General features: G+C 45.5%; 1 protein-coding gene across 1 annotated transcript; it reads left to right on the top strand.

The window, feature by feature from the left end:
- Nucleotides 1-7,509: 7,509 nt before the first annotated feature.
- LOC311210212 (exocyst complex component 3-like) lies at nt 7,510-26,023 on the top strand (the record flags this gene model as incomplete). Its single annotated transcript, XM_084288002.1, has 11 exons — nt 7,510-7,573; nt 9,386-9,980; nt 11,749-11,866; nt 14,997-15,071; nt 16,793-16,893; nt 17,640-17,732; nt 18,786-18,918; nt 19,524-19,634; nt 21,123-21,278; nt 24,333-24,454; nt 25,843-26,023. The coding sequence occupies 11 exons, from the start codon at nt 7,510-7,512 to the stop codon at nt 26,021-26,023; spliced, it is 1,749 nt and encodes a 582-aa protein (XP_084144128.1).
- Nucleotides 26,024-27,918: the final 1,895 nt, after the last annotated feature.

The raw sequence follows: 27,918 nt of genomic DNA, 5'->3' as shown, positions 1-27,918 counted from the left end.
AATGGTGCATTCACAAACGATGAGTGAAGAGATGGTTGAGTCTTGATCTTAAGTTACTATTAAGCTGTGCACAGCTCCTATCTGACAGGTTTCAGGATGTTCAGGAAACCAGTCTGTAGTTATGATTTTTAGCCTCCAGATGGTGTCTAACATATGTGCCTGCGGAGCCATGTCAGTACGGTATTGGTGAAACACTGGAGACTAGAAATTATAGAATCACTGGCCTCTTGTGGCAGCAGGAAAAACATGCAAATGATTTTGAAGTGTGTAAAGTGAATTTTCAGTTCCAAATCTCTGCATATGCTACTCCATATAGGGCTGTGGGTGTAGCCATGCGTAGGAAGTTTCCTGCAAAATTGAACCTAAATTATTCACCACTGGCTTGAATCTATGGGGAAAAAAAGGCACAGAGGAAGCCTGTCAATCTAAGCCAAAATAAAAGATTTGAATAAAATCATTTTAGGTTTGTCTTTGTCCAAATGGAGATGGAATATTCATAACACAAGCTTCTAAAAAGAGAAACACCTCTGGATAAAATCATGGAACGTCTTGAAAAGAGACATGATGGTGGCTGAGATGATGCATTCTTTATCATGCTAGCAAACAATATCCATAATTTATTTTTTAGAAAAGCTCTTTCCAAGTAGCATTTATGTTGTAGTTTTCCTCTCTCAGACCTGCCCCTGGAGCATTCCTTGGATAACTCTTTGGCTGGCTCTTAGGATGGCACCTTTCTGAGGCTGGGATTAGAAACCAAATTGGGTAGCTGGTTTTCTGGGGATGTGATCAGACTGACAGCCCTGCAGTTACTTCTGTAGCAGAAGTATTTTCCTAAACTACTGTTACAAGACCATTCAGGACCTGGGCTTTGCAAGTACTGAAATAACAAGGTTGGACTCTGAATATTAGGAGATAAGGGGTGAGCTGACACCCGTGGGTATTATTCCTTCATGTTGTCCTGGTGCTGTCTTAGGCAGCGAGGCCAGTTTGCCTGCCCTTCAAACCTCTCCTTGGTTTCTCCTGCAAAGCATTTATAATTTGCAATTTGACATGTAGTATGTACTGTGTATATTGTTTATATAGAGGTATGTGTGGTAGGAGGACAAGGTCAGACAGTATCTTGTCTCTGCTTACCGCAGGACTATGGGGAAACAGAGACTGCATCAGTCTGCCTCACATTATGGTCCTGATGTTTTTCCTGTTGCTTTTCCTGATAATTATCATCTATAGAGCTTGGGAAATAGCCCTGTACTGGACACAAGCCCTCAAAACTTTACAGAAATGACATTGTGCTCAGCCAACGCTGCAGCAAGCAGCACAGGGCTTTTACCGAATCGGGCTGCCCGGAGGGGTCTGTGCATCAAGGGAGACAAGAAAACCCAAAGTCGAGGAGGAGGCTTTTATTCACGGGTCTTTAAGCCACCACATGCCCTAAACCTGCAGAACTGCACAGGCTGAGGTGTGTTTCTGCCCTTCAGCATGACACGGGCTCTGGCCCCTCTCTGACCCAGGGCTGCTGGCCCTCTCCTCTCCCCGTGTCCCCTGCAGGTGCTCGTGCCACTCTAAGGGCTGCAGCCCTCCGTCCTCCCACACCAGTAATGCAAAACCAGCCACTGGCCCCTGTACAGAGGTGTGAGGGAGCATGGAAACCACCCTGTGCTCCTCCCTGCGTCTGCTATTTCTGCACCTCCCCACAGCTAAATATAGCCTAACTCCGAACAGGAGTTAGGCCCTCGAGGTCTATCTCAGTGTATGAAACTTAAAAGGTTTGCTTTGAATATTTTATTATCCCAGCATTTGGTTGAACCTAGCCACTCATTTTTGTGGTCTGAATAAACTTTTTTTTTTTTTTTTTTTTTTTTTTTTTTTTTTTTTACCTAGCGTGTGTTGTATGCTCTGTATTCTGCTGTGGGTAAATCTTTCTCCCTCTTCCACTGAAGGGAAGCAGAAGGAAGCTGCAATCACTGCAGTATCTTCAGTCCTGGCTGGAGGTCTGTAGGGATAAATCAGGGTATGGGATTTCACAGCTGGTACCAGTTTCTTTACTGAAGACTAAACTACTGCTCCTGGAAGTATTGCTTTATTCTCTTGCTATGTGGACAGGGTATTTGCAATGCAGGGATTGTTAGGGTTAGTTTGAACATCCCTATTACTAGGCGTTCTACAGTGATCTTTAAAATTTTGGGGATTGCACGATTTATTTATTTACTTATTTACTATTATTATTACTGTCAAAAGGGGAAACATCTTCCTTAAAACCATGCCTGTTTGATTGTGGAAAAAAAAAAACAAAAAAACCCACAAACAACCCCACCCCCCAAAACAAACAAACAAACAAACAAACAAAAAAACCTAACAAAAAACAAACAACAACAACAACAAAAAACACACCTAAACTAACCAAAGCAGAATGAGGCAAAGTCCCCAGGAATTAGCTAAAAACGTTTCAAAGGAACAGCAAACTAGGTTACTAATTAAGTGAAAATTGAGGTCAGTTTGGAACCAGGTCCTCTCAATAATGAGGAAAATACAGGCAGTGCAAATTGTACATCAAGTCCAAACTTCTTATGTTTCAGCACTCAGGGCAAGGGAAGGGACAGTTTTCAATTCTCTGGATTGAATTTATTCTCAGGAGTTCAGTGTTATTTTATAAGAGCACGAAACTACTGGGACCACACTGCTGGCCTGTTTGCCTGTCGGTCCATCTGTCTGTTCCCTCCTGATAAATTGAATTCATCCAATTTCAGACAGATACGGAGCTGGAGAGAAGCCTTAGATTGACTTCTGAAAGAGGTGATGAAAATCGGTGGCTGAGCCGGGAAGAGATAGTCAAGTGAATGCTTTCAGTAAGAGAAATGAAGAAAGTTTGCCATTTCCCTTTTCCTCTGACCGTGGCTACCCAGCACTGCCCCTTGGCCAGCCGGGCAGCAGCAGCAGCTCCAAACTGGCTGCAGCTCTTGTGCCTGCTTGGGGTAACGCAAACCTCCTGGAGGAGACGGGGTCCAGCCTGCGTGGAGGGGGCACTGCAGGGAAGCAGCTCCATCGCTTCTGCTGCTCTGGGAAAGGTTGCTTGTGTTAAATATTTGTGTTGCTTTGTTTGCTCTAGCACGCCTACAAGTTAGGCGGAGAGTAAACAGGGAATTTGGGAAGGCACGGCAAGGAAACCGAGTCTGTGTGCTTAAGATGGAGCTGCCTGGGTAGAGTCTCTGATGTCTAGTAAAGGCTGAGTTCCTGCTGCGTTTTGCTCCTTAGCAGGAGCAGTGAGAGCCTCTCTTCTCCCCTCAGCAATGCATTTGCATGAAGTGTGTAAGGATGTATTCGTGCCAGCCACCCTCTGTCAGCTTTGTTAACAATGACGTACCCACACGAGTATGTTTGAGCAAGGGATCAGACCAACACAGAGAAGCACGCAACCTGCGGCTGCATAATGTCATTTCTTTAGGAAATAAGGATATCCTTAGGAAATAATAATAAGTGTGTGCTTTCCATGGAATGATTAACTGCTAATTTTGCACAATTAACAAAGCTGGCTCTTGCATAAGACCATGGTGGCAATGCCAGCTGCAATGTCAGACTAGAGGGGGAGATTCTTGTTTATTTGCTTGATTCTCTCTCTCTCTCCAAAAAAAACTTACCTTGATTATACCACCGGCTGGCTGTTCTGTGATTGCTGATGAAATCAAAGATGGTGTGTGTGGGTGGGGGAACACACTGTCAGGATACAGCATGGCTTCAGAAAGTGCTTTTGTGTGAATTTATATCCTAGGGAACCACCATGTTTCTGTGCCACACTCTGTGTGTTTTATTACTGCAATTAATATTCTTTTCTGCCAACTTTAATGCCTTTGCTTCAGAATGGTGGAGAGTACCAGCATGTTCTAGAAAAAAAAAGATGGAAATAAAAAAGATATTTCTTTTGCTCATTCCTTCTCTCTCTTTGCAGATACTGCTGTTAGGACTTGAGTGTACTTTATATAACAGATGCTCCTGAGCACAGAGTTTCCATTGCATATGCTCGCTGTGTTCCTGAAGAATCCCTACAAAGCAAGCAGGAGCATCATTACACTGCTGGAACTGGAATATTAGTGTCATTGCACAGTAATTTTGTTTGAAGTGCTAATGGTCTGACTTCATCCAATTAGCATCCAGACCAAACACCCATTGTTCAAGTCAGGCGCACAACCCACGTATTATGAGGAGGATTTTTCTTTGTAGGCAAAAGAAATGGGAAGTAGCAAGATAAGGAGTTAAGTCAAGCGAGAATCAATATAAAAAGTGTCTGAGATATTGACTTGTTTAGTGGAAGCTCTCAAAGACAAAGAAGTTACAGATTTTACAAGACAGGCAGTGTCAGTGATGTGGGGAGGGTGTGGGCTTTTCCACGACCTCCAGGCAACAGGGGAAACTCCTGAGTGTTGGGGATGTTCCCAGAAGACAAATTCCCCTTCTTCAACAGTGAGCATGGCAAGGGTAAGGGCAGAAAGAAGAATGACCCCACAGAGAACGTCACACTGTAGATAAACAGGCATTGAAACACCAGGAACAAGGAGTGGGGCTGCTGGGCTTCCAGGTAGTGCATTTTGAGGAAGAAGAAGGTCACTTGGTACGCCTAACAAAGGAGATTGTTCAGAAGCAGAACTGTGCTTGTTGCGGTGCTGTGTCCTTGTGGTTCCTGCTACCTTGCTTTCTGCTTTGAAGGACTCCCCTTGGGTGTGGAGCTCATGAAATGTAGAGGGAAGGGGCAGGTGGAAGGTAGATTGCCCTAATTCCCCTGTCAAAACAATGGCTTTGGACAGCAGACAATTCCTCTGCGTTGTGTTAACTCTTGGTGAAAGGCCTTTGTTCTGGTGTTATCTTGACGTGTGTCAGCTCCTCTGTGGTAAAGGTATAGCCTTCCTGGGGGCTTTGCTTGCCTAGGTGTAAAGCCACTTGTGTGAGCACTGCAGCAGAGGATATTCCCAAAAGTTCAGGCTTCAAATCCTCATCTTCTAGCTGCAGAACTTTAGTCTGAGCAGCAAAATAGCATTAGAAACGGAGGGGAGATTTCTGTGCTGCACACAGCTACAGAAAAGCAAGCTGCTGGTGGCCTCTTGGCAGCATCTCCTCTCCCAGGGCAGTGCATTCCTGCTTGGTGAGACCATTCTTCAACCCTCGCCTTTGGAAAGGAGTTGCAGGCAAGGCAACAACAAGGGTTTTACCCAGAGCAGATAAATATTGCTGCTCCTGCTGCAGCAGGATGGATGAGACTCAGCACCCGCAGTCAGAAGGGCCATCCCCAACGTGCTGTGCCTTTGTGGGGTGTTCATTGCTGCCTGCTCCATTAGGCAACTGGTGTCTTTGCCTAAACACACACATCACCCCTGGGTGGTGAAGCAGGTAAAGGTAGAGCAGCTGAGCTGTCTGGGTTGTTGGTGTTGCATTGCTCAGCTGGGGTGCACCAAGAGCACTCTTGTCCTGGAGGGTGGCTGCCCTAGCTTTGACCCAGTGGATCCAGTGGGCTATGGACTGAGAGATCATCCTAACCTCAGTAAGTCTATCCATCTCTGCCCAGGAGCTCCCCGCTTTCCACAGGCTCATGTTTCACTCCCTTGAAAGAACATTTCTGGGAAAATGCAGCAATTCCCATAGATCATGTTGCCCCAGTTTATGGCACGATCTGCAATTGTGCTGTATTCAGTATTTGTATACTGCAAAGAATCATGCCTGCAGGACTGGCACTTTGACATTCAATTTTCTTCCAGAGAGAAGTCTAGGGCGATGATTTTTGTTAGAGCTGGCCTTGTTTGAAAATGCTGATGAAGTGAAACACAAACACATTGTGTTGGAATTTCCATGGGAAAATATTGCTGAAGGGTTTCAGCATGCTCGGAATGCTTCTGTTCTGCACTAACAGGGACTCGGTCGGGTATTGATATATATAGCAGCTATAATATTCCAAAGGAAACATTTTAGCTTTATGCAAATAAACAGTAAGGTTAAATCAGAATGTACATAAAAACTTTTGTGTTTGTGACTTTTCCATGATCAGGGAAAGCACTGTGTTTCGCAACCTCGATATTTCCTACTGGCAGCAGCTCAACCATATGACCACTATTGGAATTTCTGTTTATCCTTCTAAATCTAAGGTATTTATTTCCTCCTTCCTAATGTTACTAATGAATCTAATGACTCGGCGATAACATGCTGCTGAAATTAAGCACTGGATAAAAGAGACAGAACACCATAATATTTACTTGGTTTCCAAGTAGGAAACCAGTGGAATTTTACTGTCATGAAAATGTAGAAAGTCTTGGAAGGAACTGCAGGCATTAAACCCAGAAAGATGACTGCACATATTCTCGTTAATCTAGATGCTCTGTAGAAAAATTAACCCTTAAATTCATACTGCCCCAAATCATTCTTGAATACTGTATGGCTTTGAGTAAGTACAGCTTGTAATGGCTAATACAAGACTCTGTCCTCAGATAATGAAGATCCTGACATTCTTGATGCTATTTTTGTAGTAATGGAAAGGAAAAATAAAAACAAACAAACAAAAACCCAACCACCTGTTTGCAACTGTCTAGCAAACAGCATGGTAAGGATAGCATTTCATCTTACCTGTTCGTGTATTGTCTTTCTTACAGTAGTGCTGAGGCTTTTAAAAATATGTTTTAAATTTGAGCTCCTGGGCTTAAATGACATCCTCTGTACAGGAATCTTTTCTGAAGATTATGGATCAGAACCTTTAACAGCTCAGGACTTAATGATACGATCCTTGTACTGGGTGGGCATTAATCTCCTTTGTCTTTCACTATGGATTGCTGTAACAGTATGCAAGTTATGTATATATAAATATAAAATAATACTGTGTGTAGTTGCTAGAAAATTGTTAAATCCATAAACTTGAGATCACCCTTATCTCCTCTGAAGGGTGCTGCTGAACACGAAACCCAACACATCTCCTCTCCTCTGCAGGTTCACTTCCCTCTTGGCTAACACCCGGCTTTCTGAGAGGTGGGGAAAAACCTGGCTCCAGAGCAAGGAGTGATGTCCTTGCAGGGGAACAGCTCACCTACAGTTGGCACACATGGTGTGTGCGGAGTGTGACGTGTGCTTCATAGAAACTATTAATAATAAACTCTCTTAAACCGATAGGCTTGTCTTTGAAATAATTGGCAGCAGGCGACGTGTTTTAGTCATTATACAACGATTAAAATTCCACTGGCTTTCCCCCATTGCTGGTGGTTAGATCGTGTATGAGGTTTTTGACATTATTTTCCTAGAACAGAAAGATTACATAACAGGGCTGGCAGCCTATAAAAATTTCCTCACTCATCATGGGCAGGAAACAGGTTAGCTTTCTTAGAAGGCGGTCGAAGGTTGTAGCTGCCCAGAGAAAAAAATCTGGGGATAAATGACTTCTCTGGGAAGTAGCCGCTAAACTTTTACCTGAAACATCACCTTGCACAGGGGAGTTGCTAACGCTCTTCTCTGACAGTATTTTCAGTATCTGGATCTGCTTGGATCATGAGGAAGATGATGTATTCCTGGGGGACCTTCACAGGAAGAGACAAGTGGGAGAAAGGGGCAGGTGAAAATGCAAGGATGCTTCCTAAGGCTGGGCATGAGGAAAGAAAGAAGCTGGAAACAAAGAGAAAAAGAAAACTAAAAACTGTGGCAGGCAAATTACTAAAGGCTGTGGCTAGTGGGAAAGAGATAGCAGCAAAGAAGGCTGAAAGTGAACATGTGGCTGGGAATTTGCTGAAGATGGGAACAAACAGGAAGGAAGCGGAGGGAGAGACGCCTGCAGGTAACCTTGAAGATATCTCTGTCTCCAGTCCTAGACCTTCTCAGCCTCCTCCAGCTCTGCAGACTCTTGTTTTCTTTAGTTTCTGGAATAGCTGATACAAGTGTTCTCCTAACCATCCTTCAACTAATTTGTTGTCCTTTTTCAGCTGTACATTTTTTCCTCTGAAATTTCTGTGTTTCTCAAGTATTTCTCTTTGCCATTCCTAGATTATCCCTGCAAAGACTCCTGATGCATCTTCTAAAAAGGATGATGTACGTCTGACTTGTACCCTGTAGGGTGTGACTGTGCTGTTCTTCCACAGATGGGTAGGGGGAGGTGGGTTGTACATGGCTTAATTGTACAAGAAAACATTTTCCATGTGTTGCATGTGTTGAGGCAGGGTGAGTGCAGCTTGCAAGCCCCCTGCTGAGCAGCTTCCCCATTTATTTGCTGGAGATCCTTGCATTAACCCCATCCCCGTTTTGTGTCATGTTCCTCCCTTCAGCCCTGTTTAATTTAATTCTAACTACACAGGTATGTTATTTCACAGAAGAAAGTTAGGATACGTGTGAAAGATAATTGAAGCTAATGCTTTATCATGCTTTGCTTTAAGCACACCCAAAGCTGTATCCTGAGTTGATTGCAGTGTCTCACTGCTTCTGTCCTGGCTTAACTTTCCATGGGTCCTCATCAAATTTAAGTTTTCTTCTGGGCTCTGCTCCAGTTGTCTTTTGGGAAACCTTGTTAACACTTTGTTACTCAGCTTCATCATCTGTAAAAGGCACAGGAAAAGAAACTACTGCCTTGTGCAGCTGTTATGAGATTAGTTTAACTCTTAGTGGCGGATTGAGTGTGACGGTTACATGCTTTGGAAGCAAGCAGCAGTGAAAAACTTCTCATTTCATCTCCTGAACTTTAAAGATTCACTGTCTTGTCAGTGTGCCTGGTGATCAGAGCAGTGGCTCGGTCGCCACGGCTTCTTGCAGACACCAAAGTCGTGAATTCCCATTGCTAATGCAGTGCAGACAGCCCGAATTTTGATTTTCACCTCTGGACAAAATAGTGCACGCAGCTATTTGGCCTAGTTCAAGAGCCTTGGTAAAGAGAGGGCCCTGGTCTGCATTGCTACAAGTGACACATTGTGCGTCTGTGGGAGGCTGTGAGCAGGAGGGAGAGGCCTTACAAGAGACTTTGCAGCACGTTGTCCTGCCAGGGTTCCTGCTGGGCTTGACTTTCAGCTGTGTGCTCCTTCAGAAGATGTCCTTTCTGTAATGCTTTTGTTCTGGCCCAGATGTACTTTCCTTAATGAAAGACTGATGTTCATAAACCCGCATTGCCCACAGGAGGATCTGGGATGGTCACAGAAAGATGCAGAAGATGTGTCTGCAGGCTTAGATAGCCCCAAGGAGAAAGGAAGAGAGAAAGAGTGCTTGCCTTGAGGAAAGTGAGAGGTGCAAGTGCTAAGCCTTAAGTAAGGGAGGTGATTTTTTTATAGATTCTGAGGCTTTCTGGGATACCTGTGAACTATATACTTCAATATATGGATATTAAAGCGATGGGTCCTATAGAGAAGTGAACAAACATCAAGCTGAGCTGTTGCTCTCTCTGTTGCAGAGGAAACCGTCTGTGAATTCATTGAGCAAGGAAAATTTTTTCAAGCTTGTAATTGTATTTCTGATCTGGAGCATTCTGGAAGCGATGCTGTGGGGAAGTCTGAGTCACTTTATATGCTGCTGGCCGAACGAATGTGGGCTGTGGTGGGAGAAACCCTCCTTGGAAGTGACAGGGTGCTCCTGGAGCCGCTGCAGTCGGTGGGTGAATCACTGGAGTGGAAGAAGCAGAAGGAAGAGGAGTGGCTTGGCCATGACCAGGAGATGGAGTCCGTCTCCACCTGGCACCCAAACTTCTGGAAGAAAGATCTAGAGGAGAAACTGACGCAGTACATGGCAGCCCAGATTCCCCGCTTTGTTCCCACGAGTAACACTGATGAGGCTGCACTAAAGCAGCACCTGAGTCAGCTGGAAACAACATTTCTTCCCAACCTGGAACACAAAAGCGGTTTCTTCAGGGAAGCAGGACTGCTTGTCACCTATGCCCAGTGCTGCCATGCCTCTCTGTCCTCTCACCTGTCCACCCTTACTGACAATAAGCACTGCACCTTCAGCCAATGTCTTGTGGTTTATGAATGGTGCCTTAAGATGTACAAAAGGTATGTCTGAAGGACTATCTTTCCTCTACAGGTTTTCTGTGTCTCTCTATTCTTCAGTTCTGAGCACAATCCCTGTTTCCTGTTAATGCAGTGATTTTCAGGGCATAAAACCAGACAGATCTTGCTGGGTTTAGATTTGCCCAGTGCCTATTCTTTCTCCTGTTTTTTTTTTCAGGACCAGAAGCTTTTTAGTTGTACTGCTGCCTCTGTCTAAATCCCTTGTACTGGACGCAGGGGTTTCCCTGATGTATGCAGATACAATTTCTCTGCTGGACTTCTGTTGGACATGTGCACAGAGCCCTCCTTTCCTGAGCAAGCTGACAGGAATTTCTTTTCTCCTATTAAGCCTTTTTTAGCAAGCTCCAGAATGCTCCATTTACTCCAGAATAATTTACTTTTGCCTTGATGTCAGCATTATGCTCTGTGGGCTTCTTTTGTTGTCTCCTTGGCTCACTCGCTGTTTTATCTGGCTTGTAGTCTGACCAGTTCTTTCCATATTTCCTGCACTCAGGCCACAGGAAAAAATACAGCAGATCATTTAATTCGTACGCAAGTTTGGGAAAATGGTTGTGGCTTACTCCGTGATCTGAAAAGCAGCATATCTGGGACCTTCTGGCCCAATGCAAATTCAAAGCTTTCCACCGAGAATTCCTGCAGGTGTCATTGAAGCCTGGAGCTACTTTGCTTTCTTGTGATTTCTTTTTGTTTTGCAATGGTAGATGAGGTGTTTCATTCTCTGTGTTCATGGTTACTTTGCTACTTAACAGCTCTGATCTACTGATTCCCTACTAGTTTTCAGTGCTTTGGCTTGTTTGGCTGCTTCCATCCCCATCTAGAGCTTCTCTGTTCCTTGTATTAATTGCACCATAAACACCTGGGCAGCAGATAATCAGTTCATCAGATGGGCTCTTCCCCTAACCAGCTTCTGCAGGATTGGGACAGGTGATGGGTACACATTGGTGCTTGTTGTCCTTAGAGACATGGGAGACATGAGGCCAGGATGCATCCCTTCTACTGCTACTTTTACGGGTTTAAAATGGTAAAATTTTGGCTTTGGATAAGATTAACAGATTGATGAAATATCAAAAACTTACATGAAATTGGAGGTGAATAACTAATTAATTTAAATATATAAAGAAAGGTTCAGAGACAGGAAAAAATGTGTTATGCAAATGCTGGATTTCTTCAAGAAAAAAAAAAAAAAGGCAAGAGCAGCCTGTGAGTGTGTTAGGGTCAGAAGACAGTGAAGAAAATGGAAATGAGAAGAGATGCCAGACTGACTTTAGGAAAAATAACAACAGTCTTAACAATTTGGACTCTCCTCCTGAATACAGTTACAACCTTAGTTAATGCTCATGTGTAGATGCAATTATCCTCATCTATAGGTGCTTTTTACTATAGACCACTTTCTATTCAAGTGGAATATCTTACACTTGTAAATTTGTGCATGTCTGGAAGTGGGCTTGCATAGCTCTGCCCAAGCCCAAGAAGGAATTCAGCAGCGGGAGAGGGAAGGAGAGAGGGAAACAGAGGGTAAAAAGCATAATTTGGGCAGCAAATATAGGAAGAAGGAAAAGAAACAGCAAAAAAATCATAGTCAGCAAAAGGGTATGAAAGAGATGTTCGGCCATGTTGGGGCTGCTCCAGTGCTGCAAACACTGCTGGATGTTTGCTGTGTGCAGGGTGAGCCAGGGGCACAGAGCAGGGTGCCAGGTGGGAGAAGGGCTGCGAGTCACTGGGAAGCTGAGCTCTTGTTTTCTGCACGCAGCGGCAGCGGGACGTGCCTGAGACCCAGGCAGACCTCCCAGCACAGCCTTGCCCTTGATGTACAGAGTCTCGTGTGGATCATTTTGAAGACAGAGGAAAAGTTACTTGCAGTCACCCGGGTAAGAGCTCAGTAGTTTTACCCCACTTTGCCTGTACTCACCCCCTCGCAGCCCTCTCCAGCCTGCTAGACTGGCACCACTGAGGTTATAACAAGGATTATCTCCCAAGCCCAGCACAAGAAAAAAACATGCAGCTGGTGCACAGGGGGCACAGCCCTTCTGTAAGGGCTGAGCCAGGCATCCTGCCTTGCAGTCCCACAGATGACTCCAGTTCAGGGGCTGCAGCATCTCCTTTTCTCAGCAAATCTCCCCCTCTGAGGAGCCTCTAGGCACGTGGTGCACCAGCAAAGCAGGGGAGATGTGTTACAACCGTGGGGAGTTCCAGAGGAAACCATGGTGTCTGGAAATTTCAGCAGGGCCTTTTAGATTCAAAGCCTACAAATGCAACACCAGAAGTTACCACAGGCATCTTCTCTTTCACTTTCCCTTTCTATTCCTCCCTGCCCCCCCCTCCCTGAGCAAAGGAAGGGAAACTCCATGGCAAACTGCTGAATCACCTGAGGGGGAAGGCTCTAAGCTGCAGAGATTCTCCTCAAGTCTATTTCCCACTAAGGTTTTCATAAACATGGGAGTAGAGGCACCAGCTGGTGACAATATGCTTAAAACCTACTGCTTTCAGTGTTTGACATTAAGCATCCATGAGCTGTTTCAAATTATTACCCCGGGGGAAGACCGCATGTTCTCAAGGGCTGTTTTTAGCACGTATTTCAGTGAAGGAAATGACTACACTGGGGTAGTGCCGGTGAGGTTATCTCAGAGCATGCCACTGAGTCACTGACAAAGCCTCCAAGCTACTGACTAACACTGATGAAGAATTTCAGTCTTTTGTGGACCTGAGCTCACTTCATATGGAAAAACAGTGCTTGTCTTTTCTCTCAGCTCAGCGGCATTGCTTATAAAGCCTTCTTTATTCCTCAATTTCTTTTTCCAGGATAGTTCGACACCTCATTACTCCAAATGCATAGGGAGCTGACATTGAGCAAATACCCTGAGTTATCTCTGAGTGATCATAATGTGTAACTGTGACTGTAAATCATACAATGCTGGGCTTGCCACTTCAATGGATGACATTTTTCTAAATGGGAAGAGTCTGAGCAGAATAAGAAATAGCCTCCTTTGCCTGTGAATAACTGGCTTTGTCACGGGGAGTGCCAGCCCCGGACCTGTGCAAACTAAAAGCATTTTCAGCAGAAGTGATGAAAGCTGTGACCACATCAGAGGGTGCTGGCTGCTCAAATGCCATGTGGGTTTCCAAACAACTTCCAAACCTCCTCGTGGGGAACGTGGCCAGCTCTGGGTACAGGCAGTGTCACCTCAGCAGTGACACCTCTAGGGCAAGGGGCCTGCATGCCTTCAAGGGTGCAAAGCTGGTGAACCCAAAATTATGGTGCCATAGACGGGGTTGATGTTCAGCCCCATCCTTATGTGTTGGGGAATGTGGCATGAGCAAGGGGCAAACCTTCCAGTGAGACATCAGGGTTTATTTTAATACTGAGAGGTGGAAAATGAACTTCTGTCCCCTGCTTCTGTGGCCTCAGCTCAAAACTGGTTCTGCCTAAAAGCAGAGATGGCAGGACCAAATGAACAAGGCCGTGCAGTAGTTCTGCCTGCTGGTTTGTCAGTGGTGTGCTCCCACACGTGTTGAACATCTTAGCCAATTCTGACATTTGGTAACGAGGCATAGGTCACAAGGATGTTAAATTCTTGCATGTTTTTAAAAAAGTAGTGATTTGACAGATGAGAGATGCTGAAATTACAACCCAGTCCCATGTGTTTTCCGAGAGGCAGCAGCTGGCTGGGCCTTTAACACTGATGGGCTGGCCGTCCGTGGACCTGAAGCTTTTACGGCACGAGGTACCACATCTTGGTCAGAAAGGGAGGACGAGGAAGAAGCTGGAGGTTATTTATGGGCCTGCTTGTTACATTAGAAGTTTTGGTCCCCTCCATGCTGGAGCTCTGGGTTACCAGTTTCACCACAAGGGCTAAAAATGGGCAACCTTGTGCTAATTCTGACATGACCTGATCTGTCTCAACAAGTCATTGCCTTGCAGAGATTAACTAAATGTGTGCTTTGTCCCCTTATGGAACAAGACCTCCGTGTTGGCTTTAACTGACGCATTTCGCTTTGCAGTGGGGCAGGCTAGAAATGTTTGTGCAGCCCGGCTGGTATCTGTTATCTCAGCACATCGCGTTGACACAATTGATCACAGTCAGGTGATAGCAGCGCTCGGGAAGAAAGGAATTTTCCTTCGGTTGTTTACAACTGCTTGTTTGCCTTTGTTTAATGCTTTTTCAATGAATATGGCAGAGCAGTTGTTTTGAATATACTTTTGATGAAATTCTTAAGTGACAGTCACAAATTTCCTAATTCATCAGCCAGAAAAGAACAAAGACGCAAGGGGAATGTCAGACTTTACATTCTTTCTATTTCTTTGGCAAAAGATGCAGAAATGAATGAGTAAATGAGCCTGGCTTTTGAGTTTAAAGCTTCTATGAAGGTCAGATCGTGTTTTAAGCAATGAGCCCTTTCTCTGCAGCATTAGTTTTGTTTTTATAGTCTATTCAAAATAACACAAGCCAGCCAAGTCTTGGGAAATTTCCCATCCTGCAGCCTCATGGAGCTCATCTCTCTGTGACAGTAGCTCTAAACACTAACCCGACTCCTATTTGCACTCACACGTCCCTGGCTCAAGTGAAGGAATGCTTTTAATTAGTACTGGCTGGTTCATGTGGGTGCTGGCTGGAGCTAGGAAGGGTGGAAAAATCTCAGCTGCAGTAGCTGGCAGTGCAGCGCTGTGTCTAAATGTTGTTTTGCTGTGTGGGTGCCTTCATTTGAGCTAAGCTAACTAGGGAAAGCTGTAGATAACCCGAGCTGACACAGGGATGAAAGGAAGCTGCAAATCTTTTAAACTCAAACAAACAACGCAGAACAAAGCAGAACAATGTTATTAGGTCAGCTGGAAAATCGCCAAGCTTTGGGTTAAATGAGACGGCCAAAAAACGGAGGCAGAAATTCATCTAGTCCAAATGCATAACGAGAGGCTGGGAAACCTAACTCGTTATAAATACCATTGTATCTCAACATCTCAACTACTTTTTTTTTTTTTTTTTAATATGTATATGTATCTAGAAGGAAGTAGGGAAAGCCCTGGAAGATGCTTTTGAGATTGGGAAAACCCCTTGTGCAGATGCTGCAGTTGTTCAGGTAAGCTGGGGGGTAATTGAAAAGCTCACACCCTTTGGGGCAGTCACGTTGTTGCTCACAACTCTGTAGGTATTTGGCAAGATCCAGTTTTGCTTGTCCTGGTCTAGCTCAGTGTGTAACAAGCTTGCAAGTTAGCTGCCATATTTAAACTCCATCTCTTTACCCTCAAACCTGTTTTTCTCTTGTGCATGTGTAAGGAAACCTAAACTAACTAAGGAAAGGATGAACCTGAGATTAGCTGGTTCATGCTGAAGCTACATTTACACCTGGATTTCCACTTAACCCTGAGGAAAGTGGTGGTGTAAGTTAGTCAGTCTGCCCTCTGTGAATTCTGCACTGCAGCAGAGTGCTTATAAAACAAGAGAGAACTGCTGGGTTGTGGCAGATCCCCTCATCTGGCAGTGCAAAGGCAGGCAGTGTGTTCCCTGCTGCCCCGCCTGGTTAGGCAGTGCGAGGGATGACTCCAGAGCATAACGAAATTGGCTGCTCAAAGGGCATCGCAGAAGCATACTGCAGATTTATGAACAGGGGGCATTTGGATCAAGACCTGCAGGAGGCTTCAGATAAATCCTGGAGTTTACGTGTGGACTCAAGTGATGCTAGATGGAGGTCGGGGCCAGCTGACACGGCCCTCGGATCGGCTGATATGTTGTGGATATCATCCTCGTATCTCCAACATCTGGCCATGTCTCAGCACAGGTGGCTTTGCTGTGTTGTGTACGTAGCTGGCAGTTTCGAATGATCTGGAGCAGGTCATGAAAAAGCTTGGATAAATTGGCAACCATTATGAAATTACCGCCTCCTCAATTTTCGCAGGCTGACACCTAAAGATCAGATAGCAAACGAACAAGGTGATGTGGAAACTCATCATCTGTGGTTTCCTGACACTTTGGGGAGCTGTGTTTTATCCCGTCCCTTTTGGTGAACTTTTACATCTGTTGTGAGCAGTGGAAAAATACATTCCCAATGTGAGCCACCCTTTGTCTTGCGCTGATGCTTCCCAGAGCATCGGGAGAGCACGGCACACAAGTCCATCTGGCTGCCTTTATCCATCTGGCTCTCTTCCCCTTGCAAGCTTTTGTTTCCACGGAGCAACTAATGGATGGCGTTAAGCTGCCACCTGCTCGAGCCTGCCCGCCGTGGGATGGGTTTGGGGCTGTCTGGCACAGCCCCAATGCTGCAGGCACCTGGGCCACTGGATGGGGCCAGAGGGGCGAGACAGGCACCGCGGGGCTTAAAGCCTGTGCCAGGCCTGAGGGCTGGAGCTGGGCACCTGGCACCTGCCTTGTTCAGACATCCCCCACAGAGGCCCTGGGCACACCGTTTGGGCTGCCTAACCTTTTCTGGTGGCTGCACCCAAATTTATCTGTGAGGGAGAGGTGCACAGACCCACAGGTGTCCCCACGGGCAGCAGATCTTGTTGTGCTGTGAGCTGCAATGCTGGACATGGCAGAGAGTGTTTGTAGGGATAGACTTTCTTCTGAGCACAGGACTTTACACCACCCTGCTCCCTGCAGCAAAAGCAGTGGTAGCAAAGTTGTAGGATCAGGCGTTAAAAGCAGGCTCCTAAAAATACTTCCAGTCACGCAAAACTGAAAAAGAAGTTGTTCCCTAGCAGGCAGAGGGATTTGCAGCAGAGCAAAGAATGGGAAGCATCCCTGCTCACTGTATAAGGAAAAAATAGCTTTGGCCCGTTCTCCTCTCCTGCCTTGAATCCACAGATATTCAGAGAGAAGATGGAGGCTGCCCAGCACATCAGCGAGAGCCTAAGCGAGAAGGTGGAAGCTGTGTGCCTGGAGGAGTGCCTGAGCTTCCTGCAGAGGTAAGGGGGTGCTATTTACATGCCCGATGGCCAGGCATGGCCCTTCCTACCCTGCCTGTGCTTCCCAGGCATGGTATTTTCTCCTGGCTCCCTGTAAGGGGGAGAGCTCTGCTCTCAGAAGACACCCGCCTTGTTTTCATCCCCTGCCTTCTCACCATTTCTTCTGGCTCCCTTCGTCTGCATTTTAGTCTTAGGCCTCTCCCTCCCTTTGTATCATGCAAGGCAGTAAATGCTAATAAATGCTGCTGGTTGTAGATGAAGCGTTTCAGAATGAGATGAGATTTAAGATCTTTGCTCTGTACATTATAATGGGAAGGAAATTCCTGTAAATCAGAATTGTCCAGGAGCCGTTTGTGAGCCTGAAGCTGTGAGGAAGTGGTCAATAGATGTGGGTTGTGCATGCACGCTGAGGCTTTTACTGTTCTGCAACTTTATCAGCAAAGCCCGAATTGCTTCCCAGAAGCAAGTGTTGCAGCAACAGCAATGATAAGACAAATCTCCTGCTTCTTAATCCATGGAAGTGGCACCCAGGCAGCTCAAGGGCTGTCCCCATCCCATCTCTGTGCTCTCTTTCCTCACCAGCTGGGCAGGACAGAGACCATCTTTGTCCTGCTCGAGGTCCCCTCTCAGTGACTGAAACCATGTGCAGCAAGAATACAAGTAACCACAGAATACTTCTCCTGTTGGCTGCCAGATGTGTTACAGATCATACCAGCCTAAAAAGATGTCTTTCTTTTTTAATTTAGCTACGAAAATGAAGTAAGAAACTTTCTCCAGATTGATGACTGCCCTGGGATCTCCAGCAGCTTACGGATCCTCGAGAACTGCTGCATTCTCAGGTTAGAAACCAGACCCCAGTGCCACAGGAGGCAAAGTTAATTTTCTGAATTTTCTGTGGGGACGTCATCCTAGCCAGCCCCACCGGGTGCTGTGCTGTGGTTCCCTTCCCATGCCCGATTCTCCCTCGTTAGGAAAGCCTCGTAAATGTTGCGCTGAGACTTGTGTTTACGTACTTCAAGGTAAGCCCAGTCTTAAGTGCTTTGCTGAATGAAACCCTGCCGAACGCACCAGGCTTTCCCCAGGGCTGTTAGGAAGGAGGGAAGCAATAAAGCACAGAAGGCTGGGGGAGGCTGTTTGCACCTACAAGCTAATTTCAGAAGTGCTTGCAGCAATGGAGAAAACAAGGTTGCTTCTGTTCTTCCTGTGTAAAATTATCTGAGGATCTCTGGAGTCAGCAAAACACCCAGATCCACCATATGCACAGCGCTTCCTCGACACTGGAACGCTGCCTTGAGCCTCGGTAGCTGTTTTGTTTGATGTATGTGCACATTGCTGCTGCTGGATCCCTAACTGAGTACTGATGAGACTCTTTTATGTAATTCTTCACAGAGATACTGAAAATGAAGTTACACGATGAGCTTTTCCAGAAAGTAAAATGTCTGGTTTCAAATTGGTGATCATTTTAGCAAGGTTTTGCTGACTTGAAGACTGTTCTGATGGGATGTAATTGTTCGTCTTGTATTTGAAGGGTGTCAAAGGCATACAGGATGCTCACCAACCCTCTCTTTGTCAAGGCCACTTAACGCCTTCTCATTTTTTGAAAATCCCAGCACTTTTACTCATCTAAGCTCACTAGTGATGGGTACAAGTGGCATTTTTATGCACTTGAGCTTTCATGTCCTTGTGACAGCATCTTAATGTGGGCTGTCCAAACTACGTGTAGGTATCTGTGGGTCACTGAGACCCTGTGCTTGCCCTACACCCCAGCACATGCCAAATATCCAAACATCCAGACAGTCACGATGGTTGTAGTGGGAAGAGTTTTGATCTGAGAGAACAGCCTGATGTGATGTAATCAATTGTTTCCATATCCCTTTTTGTTTTTGCTACAGAACTGCCTGGTGTAAGCTAACATACATTTGCAGTGCCAGCACTGGTCAGGATGCTAAGGTGAAAGGATTTCTATACAGGATGGAAGATGAGGTTACAGAGCATTTTCTGCAGACAGTCACTTCTAAAGTCAAGGTATGGGAGACCCATATCAGCACTGAATATTTTCATACTGCTGGGCAAGCATCCCCTTCACTTTCGTGCCCTGATTTGGAAAGGATTAAAACATGGTTTGATCTTCAGGCCAATACCCTCCTCTGCCTTGTCTGAAGCTGCATATTGACAGCTTCATCTTTTCCAGTTCCACTTGTTTGTAGTATTTACTGTTGTGCTAGAAATAGGTACCCCATGCTTCCCCTGGGGACCCAGACCCCAAGGATTGAGCTCCACTTGTTGCCTATTCATCCCCTGCAGCTGGGTGTCTTCCTGGAGCAGCGATAATTCAGAGCTAATATCACACAGATACGTTTTACCCAGGATTAGAGCTACTGCTACCCATTTTTCATGATTTTAGATCTTCTAAGTTTGGGCTTGAGAACTTAATACATCTTTCCTGATTTTGAATTGTTGCTGTCTTTCATGTTTTTGCTTTTCTTTGACATGAAGGAACAGGATGCTGCAGCTTGCGGAGGAGTCTGCTTCTGAGAGCAGAAAGAGCGGAAGCAGAGTAATCCACGTCTGTAGCCTGTGTGGTGTCTCCACATGTGCACTCTTTGACTCTGTCTGTCCCTTTTCCTCAGGAAACACTGAAGAATCACTTCAAAAAATGTGACAGTGGTTTCAACCACATCCTTGAATCCTTAAAGCAAAGCTTTTTGGCATTTGGGAAGAAAAAAACAGACATATATGAGGTAAGAAATAACAATAAAGAAATAAGTAAGAAAGTAGGAATGAGATATTATTCAGCAAATTACTAAAACTAGTCCATGAACTTCCAAATTACACAGTATTTCCACATTAATCCAAACTACCATTTTGTCTATCATTAAAAGGGCTTTTCAAGATCTAGTGGCCTCAGTCCAGTTCCTCAGGGTTGGATATCTACTTCACCAGGACAGCTAGGACATTTCTGTAATCTCAGCAGAGAAACCAAGACATGAAGGAAGGGGGAAACGGAATGTGGGAACATCGGGTTGCCTGACACCGCCATTGCCCCAGTAGCATTATATTGGGAATCCTGACAGTTTTTAATGTGCTTCAACTTTGGTAGTAAGGCACATTTATCCCTTTGGTAGAAGGGTCCCATGGATTGGTGAAAAGTCCACATCCCCAGAGGATGTAGTCTCTCGGGTAGAGTTACATGTAAATCAGTCAGGGTTAGCAAAGTACAACTGCACAGAGTACCTACATTTTTCACTTTTATGGTAGCCTAAACAATTTGTCTAGTGTCTCACAACATGCTAGAGTCTGGCCCTTAGGAAGATTGGTACCTGGAGTATCTCCTTGTGCACAGAGTTTGAATTCACTGCTGCTGTGCTGTATATGGAGCACTAGGCATTGGCTCCCCTTCTTTTATCCTCTGAGGTCTGCAGGCTTTTTGTTAGTGCTGATTTTAATTAACGTTTTGAAATGCTGAAAAATGTAATGGAACAGAAAAATTGGGAGCCATTCTGATGTTGCTCAGGGCCTGTCCCTGGACGTTGTGTCACATTAGTGCTGCGGTAAGCAGCAGCTCAGTGGTGGAGCGCTACACCAGAGCTGTCTGTCCCTTGCTTTGTCTGTTTTGGGCAGGGCTGGGGATTTCCTGTACCCTTGGACCGCAGCCTAAAACTGGTCTGATTTCCACTGCTAATGAAAATGGCTTTTCTGTGCAGCAGCCCATCTCCCCTTAGAGACATTTGCTCTGCCTCCCTCTTCAGTTACTGCACGGCCTTAGCAATGAGGTTTCTTAGCAGGTTGTGTGTGGCTCAGAAGTGCTCCCAGGACTTCTCTGTGCCCAACCACAGCTGTGTGCCCAGGGGTATGGCCCCGAGATGTGTCTAGCAGGGATGCTCCAGGGAGGCTGGATCTTGCTTTGCAGTCCATCCCAAAGCTATGTGATGGTTAGCTCGGGGCCAAGCTAAGTGTTATTTGCTGCTCTGGAGCATGAGTGTGACCTCTGGCTCTGCCACCTGGTCCCATTGCTTTTGTTTGGATGTCTCCGCACTCTTCAGTGTCATCCACATACTGCATGTGTTAGACCAGGCTTTTTGAAAGGATACTTAAGCAGTGAAACAGGACACCCGTCTACATGGGCAACCTGTCTACATTAGTCAGAATCCTATAGGTATGGTCTGCTGCTTGCTCGCTGTCCTGCTCAGTACAGGGAAGTTAATTTGGGCTTCTTTGCTCTGGAACAGGCCCTCGTCAAGTCCGTGAACATCATCATTATTACAGAATATGTGCAAGCCCTCCTGACCACTTCCAGGAAACCATCTTCTGAGCAGAGGAAGAGGATTGTCAGCAAGATAGAAGAAGATCACAGGACACTGCAAACCATCTTTAAAGAGTGCTTAGTAAGTCTTTGATATGGTTATGGGTATGCTCTCTGTCATGCAGATCAGTACCAGAAGAGGAAAAGGCTCTGAAGGCAAAAGAAAATCTTAAGAGGTCTTACCACAATGGCATTTAGCTTCACAGAAATGAAAGTCAGATGTGCTGGAAGACAGCCCTTCCGATCTGCCAGAAGCTGTTAGTTTATAGTTTTGAAATGTGTGACTGGAGCAGGCAAGATTCACACTCCTGACACTGAAATAAGAATGAGCCACATTCCTCTAAGCTGGTAAGATATCTCCAAAGCTGTCAGCTCCCCCAGGCAAGCTCTTTGTGCCTTGCCGTGTGTATGCAGGAGAGCAATGTGCCTGCACATCCCAAGAGCTGTGCTCCCCCCTCATGCTTTCCCTCGAGCCTGCGATGATGAACTGAATCAGCTGCTCCACAGCTTCTGGGGCTTCACCTTCTCTGTGGATTGCCCCATATGGCTACCCCTCCTCGGACACGGGATATGTGTGTTGTTATCTGTCCCTCTGGCCTCTTCCTCCCTGCAGGCCCTTCCATGGAAGCCTCTGGCCCAGCCTCGCAGAGCTGGGCTGATCAGTGCATGGCCATTTCTGTGTGTTTTTGTTTTTTTTCTTCCACAAGGGTAGAAACACGATGCTGTTGTGGTTGGTCATGGTTGCAGGGAGAAGTGAATCTTCATGTTGAGGTGAACACCTCGCATCATTGCGAGGTAAAGATGTGTTGCAAAAAGGATAGATAGGGTGTAAAGCATATCCACACCTTTGAAGAAAAAATGTGGAAAAAACGCTAGGACTGAATTGCAGAAGCAATTTTGGAAGCCTAAGAAAGCCTCCTCACTTAATTCACAATCCTGTGTAGCTGGCACACCGTGCTGTCACATGCTTTGCCTGCTTCTCCAAGGGCAGGCACTGCAACACCAACAGCCTGCTCTGCGGCTGCTCCAGCAGGAGGACTGGCTGCACCCCGCTGGCACAGCTCTTCTGCAAGTGCAGGCTGCGAGTGCCCGGGCACTTCATAGGAAAGCTGAACTGTGCACTGCAGTAACGGTTGCAAAGGCAGTCTGGTAACAGGACTTAGTTGTAACAGAGCCAATAATAACTCATGGCTATATTGGTTTTAATAATTCCACAAATTCTGACTCATTCTGATGATTTATGAATTCAAGTGCTAGGGACTAGAAATCGATTTTCTCCCATATGAGACCTGCTGCAAGTCAGCTGTCAGAAATTCTGACTTTGTCCAAGTAATAAAATGAAATCAAAATGATAATTTGTAGGCTCCTCTGAAAAACTCTCAGGCTAATTACAATTAATCCATTAGTTTCATGGCAGAAAGCTGGAAGCTGCCGGTGCTGTTAGCTGCAAATCTGCCTTTCCTAGAGCGATCAAGCACAGACACGTCAGTGCCTTGAGATATCAGGGCATTGGGAACAGCAGGAGGATTTTTTTAATGTTAACTCTGAAGTTTACCAGTAATGTTGTGCTCAGCATCAGCTGTCGTTGATATGTGCAAGGACAGCTGGTTTTATAATGTAAACGAGATATGAGAAATCTAATTATCTAAGAAAACCCCGTGTTCTGCTTTGGTGAAAAAAGTCTGCTTCCATTAGTGCTGTTCCCCTTGTGTCCCTGCTCTGTCCCATTTCTTACTTGATGTAGAAGCACTAAAAATCTCAGGGAGGAAATTCCTAAGCAATTTGCAGGGGACAGCCTGATACTCAGTCAAATGAGGTACGTGGTTACGCATGCAAAATCTGTGCTCTTCTGCAGGCTGAATTTGTTGTGCAGTTGCTGCACAGGCTGCACCTGCTCCCTGCCCTGCTCTGCCCTCTCTTCAGGCTCTTCCTTCCACTCCGTCCTCAGAACACATTAGGAAACACTTTGCTTCTTTCCTAAGAGCAGTGCATGTCAAAGGCACCTAAACGCTGCTGACAAGACACTTTGTCTTTGTCTTTTTAGATTGCACGCTGGTTACCTCGGACCATTCCTGTCTATATCATGCTTAACAAAATCTGACACCTTCTAATTAATTAGCATTTTGTAATAGTGAGCTTGCCAAGTATGAAGCCTTACAGTTCTCGTGCATGAGGAGCTGAGTACAGCCTGTGCACTGTGCAGAGCTAGACATGCTGTGTGCCTGCAGTGCGGAGGAAGAGAGAGAAGGCTGTCTTCACATATTACTGTTGCTTTTTTTTTTTTTGATTTATGTTCAATGCAGAGATGAGCTGCACGGAGAATCCAGCCTGCTGTTTCTAACGCCCCATGGAGATCAGGGCAACCCGGGCTGCTTCTGTCCTAGTTTGGCAGCCCGTTCTCCAGGTTTGCTTTGTCACGGAGTCTCTGTTGACGTGACGGCATCAATAATTCAGAGAAGCAATTTAATTGCATTACCACACCAATGAAAAATGTGAACAAGACCTGAAGCTCTCTCTCAGCAGTTCATCCACGTTCTGTTTTCTCCAGCTTTACTAAAAATGATGTGCATTTCTTGCTAGATTTATGAGGCTTTTTTCTTCTTCCATGTGCTCTGCGTTAGAGGGAGCTGGCCAGGTGCAGTATCTACCATCCATGCTCACACCCCTCACAGGGTCCAGCCTTGCTTCCTGTTGTTTTTCTGCTACAGGATCTGTGTCCCCTCACCTACTCACCAAGGTCACTTTCTGCCCCTGGGCTTGTTCCAGGGCAGCAGAAATACTGTCAGATGGTGGCCAGCAGAGCTTGTTGTCATGCAGCTACAGGGCTGTACTTATCTGTGGAGGGAAACCATTTCCCAAAGAGTGAGAGAGGCTTAGAGAAGACAGGAGATGTAGGGAAAGGCCTGCTTTGGAAAAGGAACTGCAGAAGGTAATTCTGTGCTGCTGCAGGTAGTCACTGAGCCACCCTGGAAGCAGCCCATGGTTTCTTTTCTCTTAACCAGGAGGGAAAACATGCACAGACAGTTCTGCAAAGCTCCTAATCCATGGAGTGAGATCCCAAGTCTGATGTGAGGCCACCTTTTAACACTGTATTTTCCTTCCCTTGTCCTGAACCCACCTCTGCTTCTCTCCCCAGGGTTCCGCAGCTGGTGCCCTCAAGGATCCCATAAAAGCAATTTTAGAACTTATTCAAACTTACGATGCTGAGGGGATGAAAATAGCCCTGCTGCCCATTCTCAAAGAATTTCCCGACCTAAGGTAAGGTGTTTCACAGGTTGGTTAATTTTGTTTATGAATTATTATTTGCCACCAGAAGATCTATAACAATATCAGTCCTGTGAAATTTTCTCTTTGCAGAGTGCTGGGGCCAGGCACAATGCTTACCTTTGAATGAGCTCAATGCTCCCTATTTGCAGATGCAACAACATGTTTTTTAATTTTGCCAGACATTAACCACTGCAGTTGGAATGTCCATCCTTAAAGTATGGATGAAGTATGGATGAAATTTCTATCAACAAAGCAGAAACACTGTGAAAAATGCTAGCTGAATGGACAATTTGCAGGCTGCATTGGTGCATTTTACAGCACTGGCACGTGTGGGCCAAATCTAGATTTCAGGACCATCCTTAACTAGTAACTTCCAAGCACTTGGCTTTTGGTTGAACACTTCACCAGTCCTCTTCTAGCTATTACTATTTCCACATAATCCTAGGTGCATTCAGCAAGAATACACACTGCCATTTCTCTCAGGAAACTGTTAACAGAAATGAAAGCCAACTTTTATTAGGAAGACGAGATTTTAGCTAACTGCATTTCTTTCAAATTCTGTTGTTTATCACATCCATCTTGAGCTCTGATGTCTTCTGCTAGTGACTGTATTTTTCAAGTTAACATGATTACAGTGTAGAGCTCTCTGTCACAGGATTCTCTAAAGGCCAAACGTGTGAATAGCTTCAAACAGGGAGCAGACAATTTGTGGTAGATAATTGTCTCAGCGTCTATTTGACATGACAGTCAAGATATAACCCCCAGCAAAGGAAGTCCCTTAACTGCAGACTGCCAGAAATGAAAAAAAGAAAGACAAAGAGATCATGTTATGCTTGGCTTGTTTTCTATAATCTTTTCCTAAGCATTTGTTTCTTTGGAAGATGCAATATTGAGCTAAAAAGATATTTATCTGATGCAGCAGAACAGTTTGTATTCTCTTACTATAAAAATATGTGTATACTTACTATGTATATGTATGTGCAAAGGAAATAGAATAATATTATTTTGATCCAATTCTTAGTGGAGAGCATTCTGGTGTGAGTAGATGCACTGTTCTTGATCTTAGTGGATGTCTGTAGGTTTAAAACTGTGTTTGCTGTGGATACATTTGCCCTGGTTGTTAATCATATTAATAGGTTTTGGCTTGGCTCTGCAAAGCAATGCTATGTAGAACAAAAATCCTAAAGCCCTTCAGATAACCAAAAAGTAACTCCATTTCAGGTGAGAAAAGATAATACAAGTACAAATAATACCAAGGGTGTCAAAAAGCACTATGAGCATCTTCCAAGTGTTGGTCTGGCCCAGAAATACCAGGTGATAGGAAGCAAGGTTTTTTCCTTGACTCTTTCACTGACCTGCCCTTTTATCCTTTGGAAAAGGGAAGAACATCTGAGTGCCGTGTTGGACATCAAAGACTCGCTCAGCCGAGAAGACAGAGCTGCTCTCTTGAAGGCATTTCACGATAATTGTGGGGAAACAGAAACAGAAGCAACCTTGCTTTTTGCAGATATAGAAGTAAAACCTAGAAAATATGGACTCTGTGGCTGCTTCTGTTGTTAACACAGGTAGGTGTGTGTGTGCTTGTGGGTAACATGCATACGTGCATAGGCAAAGGCATTCCTACTTATGGGGAGGTGGAATGCCTATGGCTGTTACATCACCTCCCTGAGCTCCTTGTTGCTATATACACTGGTTGTACTTCCCTCTTTCTAGCTGCAAATTTCCACGTCATGAAGCATCACGCTGTAGGCAGTGTGGGGAACTGAATGCTCAGATGTGTGATTCAGGTTACAGCAAGGACAAGGGAGAAGACAGGGCTCTTCCTCCTCATTCTTCCCTTCTGCCTGTGCCTCCCTGCAGCAGTGCTCCTCTGCAGCATCCTCTCCTTTACCTCCCAGCCCGTGACAATATGTGCATGTGCAGGGTCAGCCAGGCAAGCGCTGGTGCCTGGCAGGGGAACTCAGAAGGCTTTTCCCCTCAGAGTCTCCCCTGCTCCTGTCCTTGGTGCAGAGGGGAGGGATATATCAGCCCCACAGCTTTCCCCTCTCTATGAGAGCTCTGTTAACCAAACTGGGCTCCATCCTGCCCAGATGGCTGTGCTGTGCTGCTGGCACTAGAGGTAAGTGCAGAAGGCAGAAGGGATAGAGGTCAGAGGCATGGCTGTCTCTGTAATGTCTTAAATTGCCTCAGCGTGAACTGCCGGGCTCATCTGGAGCACCTGCAACCTCTTCTATACATTCTATATGTGCAGTCTGTACTGCGTGTTGCAGTCCTGTTCATAGATCTCCAAATCACCAGGCACCTTTAAAGGCCATTACGTCAGTCCTTTGGGTTTCCCAAGTGATTCTTTCACATTCACAAATTACTTTTTTTAGGTGGCAAGCTGCATCAGATCTTGAAACTAAGCAGGTCCTCATGGTTTAAAAATAGCTTTTAGTGGAGAGCAAGCAGCCATTTGCTTCACTTTAAATAATCTGTAGCTTCTTTTTAGTCCAAATTTGCCTAGCTTCAGCTCAGAGTAAGATAATTTTGTTTAATCTTTGCCAGGCCAGAGCCCTCTCATATCAGAAATCCTCCTCAGTTAATATTTACAGATTGTTATCAGTCACCTTCTGTTGGATAAGCTGAATAGACTGAGTACCTCAGGTTGGAAAACACAGTCCCTTTCTACCTCCTCCTCTGCTCTCCAGTGTCACCATTTATTTATAGTTCCCACATTAGCAGATCAAGGATGAGTTACACAGAGCTCTGACCTGGGGCCTCCAGGCACAAGCAGACAGCAGGTTACCCTGTTAGCCGGGAGAGAAAGCAATTAGAGAAACAATAAGCAAGCACACGTTCTCTTCCTAATGAAAACTGGTTCCGATATAATTAACTGGCTATCAGCCACCCACTTGTACACCCTCCTTTAAAGAAATTACCCATAGCACCACCTTTGCTTTAGAAAAGATACTCAGAAACATGTTTTTAAAACACTGTAAATCACTTAATCTGCTATTTGCTGAAATCCCCTGGGTAAATAGGCCCCTAAATCCCAGAACTGGCTGTGCTGCAGTGCGGTGGAAGCATATGTGCAGCACAGGTTGGTAGTCTCAGCCAGGCTCACAGGTAGCAGCAATAGTGAACTGCGGGAGGGATGTGCTTAAAGGAAGGTCACCTTCCTCCCTCCATCCTGTCCCCTTCCATCCTGTCCCCTCTGTTTTGTGGCCGTGCACTTGGGCACGACCTGCAGGTACACCAGCCCCTAAAAATCACCTGCATTTTCCCAGTCAGGCATGCAATAGTTGTGCATATTTGTCCCTTCTGTAGACACAGGTGGGAGGACCTTGGGAACTTGTTATTGCTGGTTGTTTGGTGTTAGCATGAAATGACTTCCCAGAAGAGGAGTGAGAAGGTTTGACTAGTGTGGGCAGAGAGACACAGGGATGCTGCCAACAGCTGTGGGCCCACAGATT

Source organism: Netta rufina, assembly GCF_964035555.1.
Source record: "Netta rufina genome assembly, chromosome: 5".
Lineage (NCBI taxonomy): Eukaryota > Metazoa > Chordata > Aves > Anseriformes > Anatidae > Netta > Netta rufina.
Note: the sequence above shows the minus strand (reverse complement) of the source record. Positions and strands in the feature narration are given on the sequence as shown.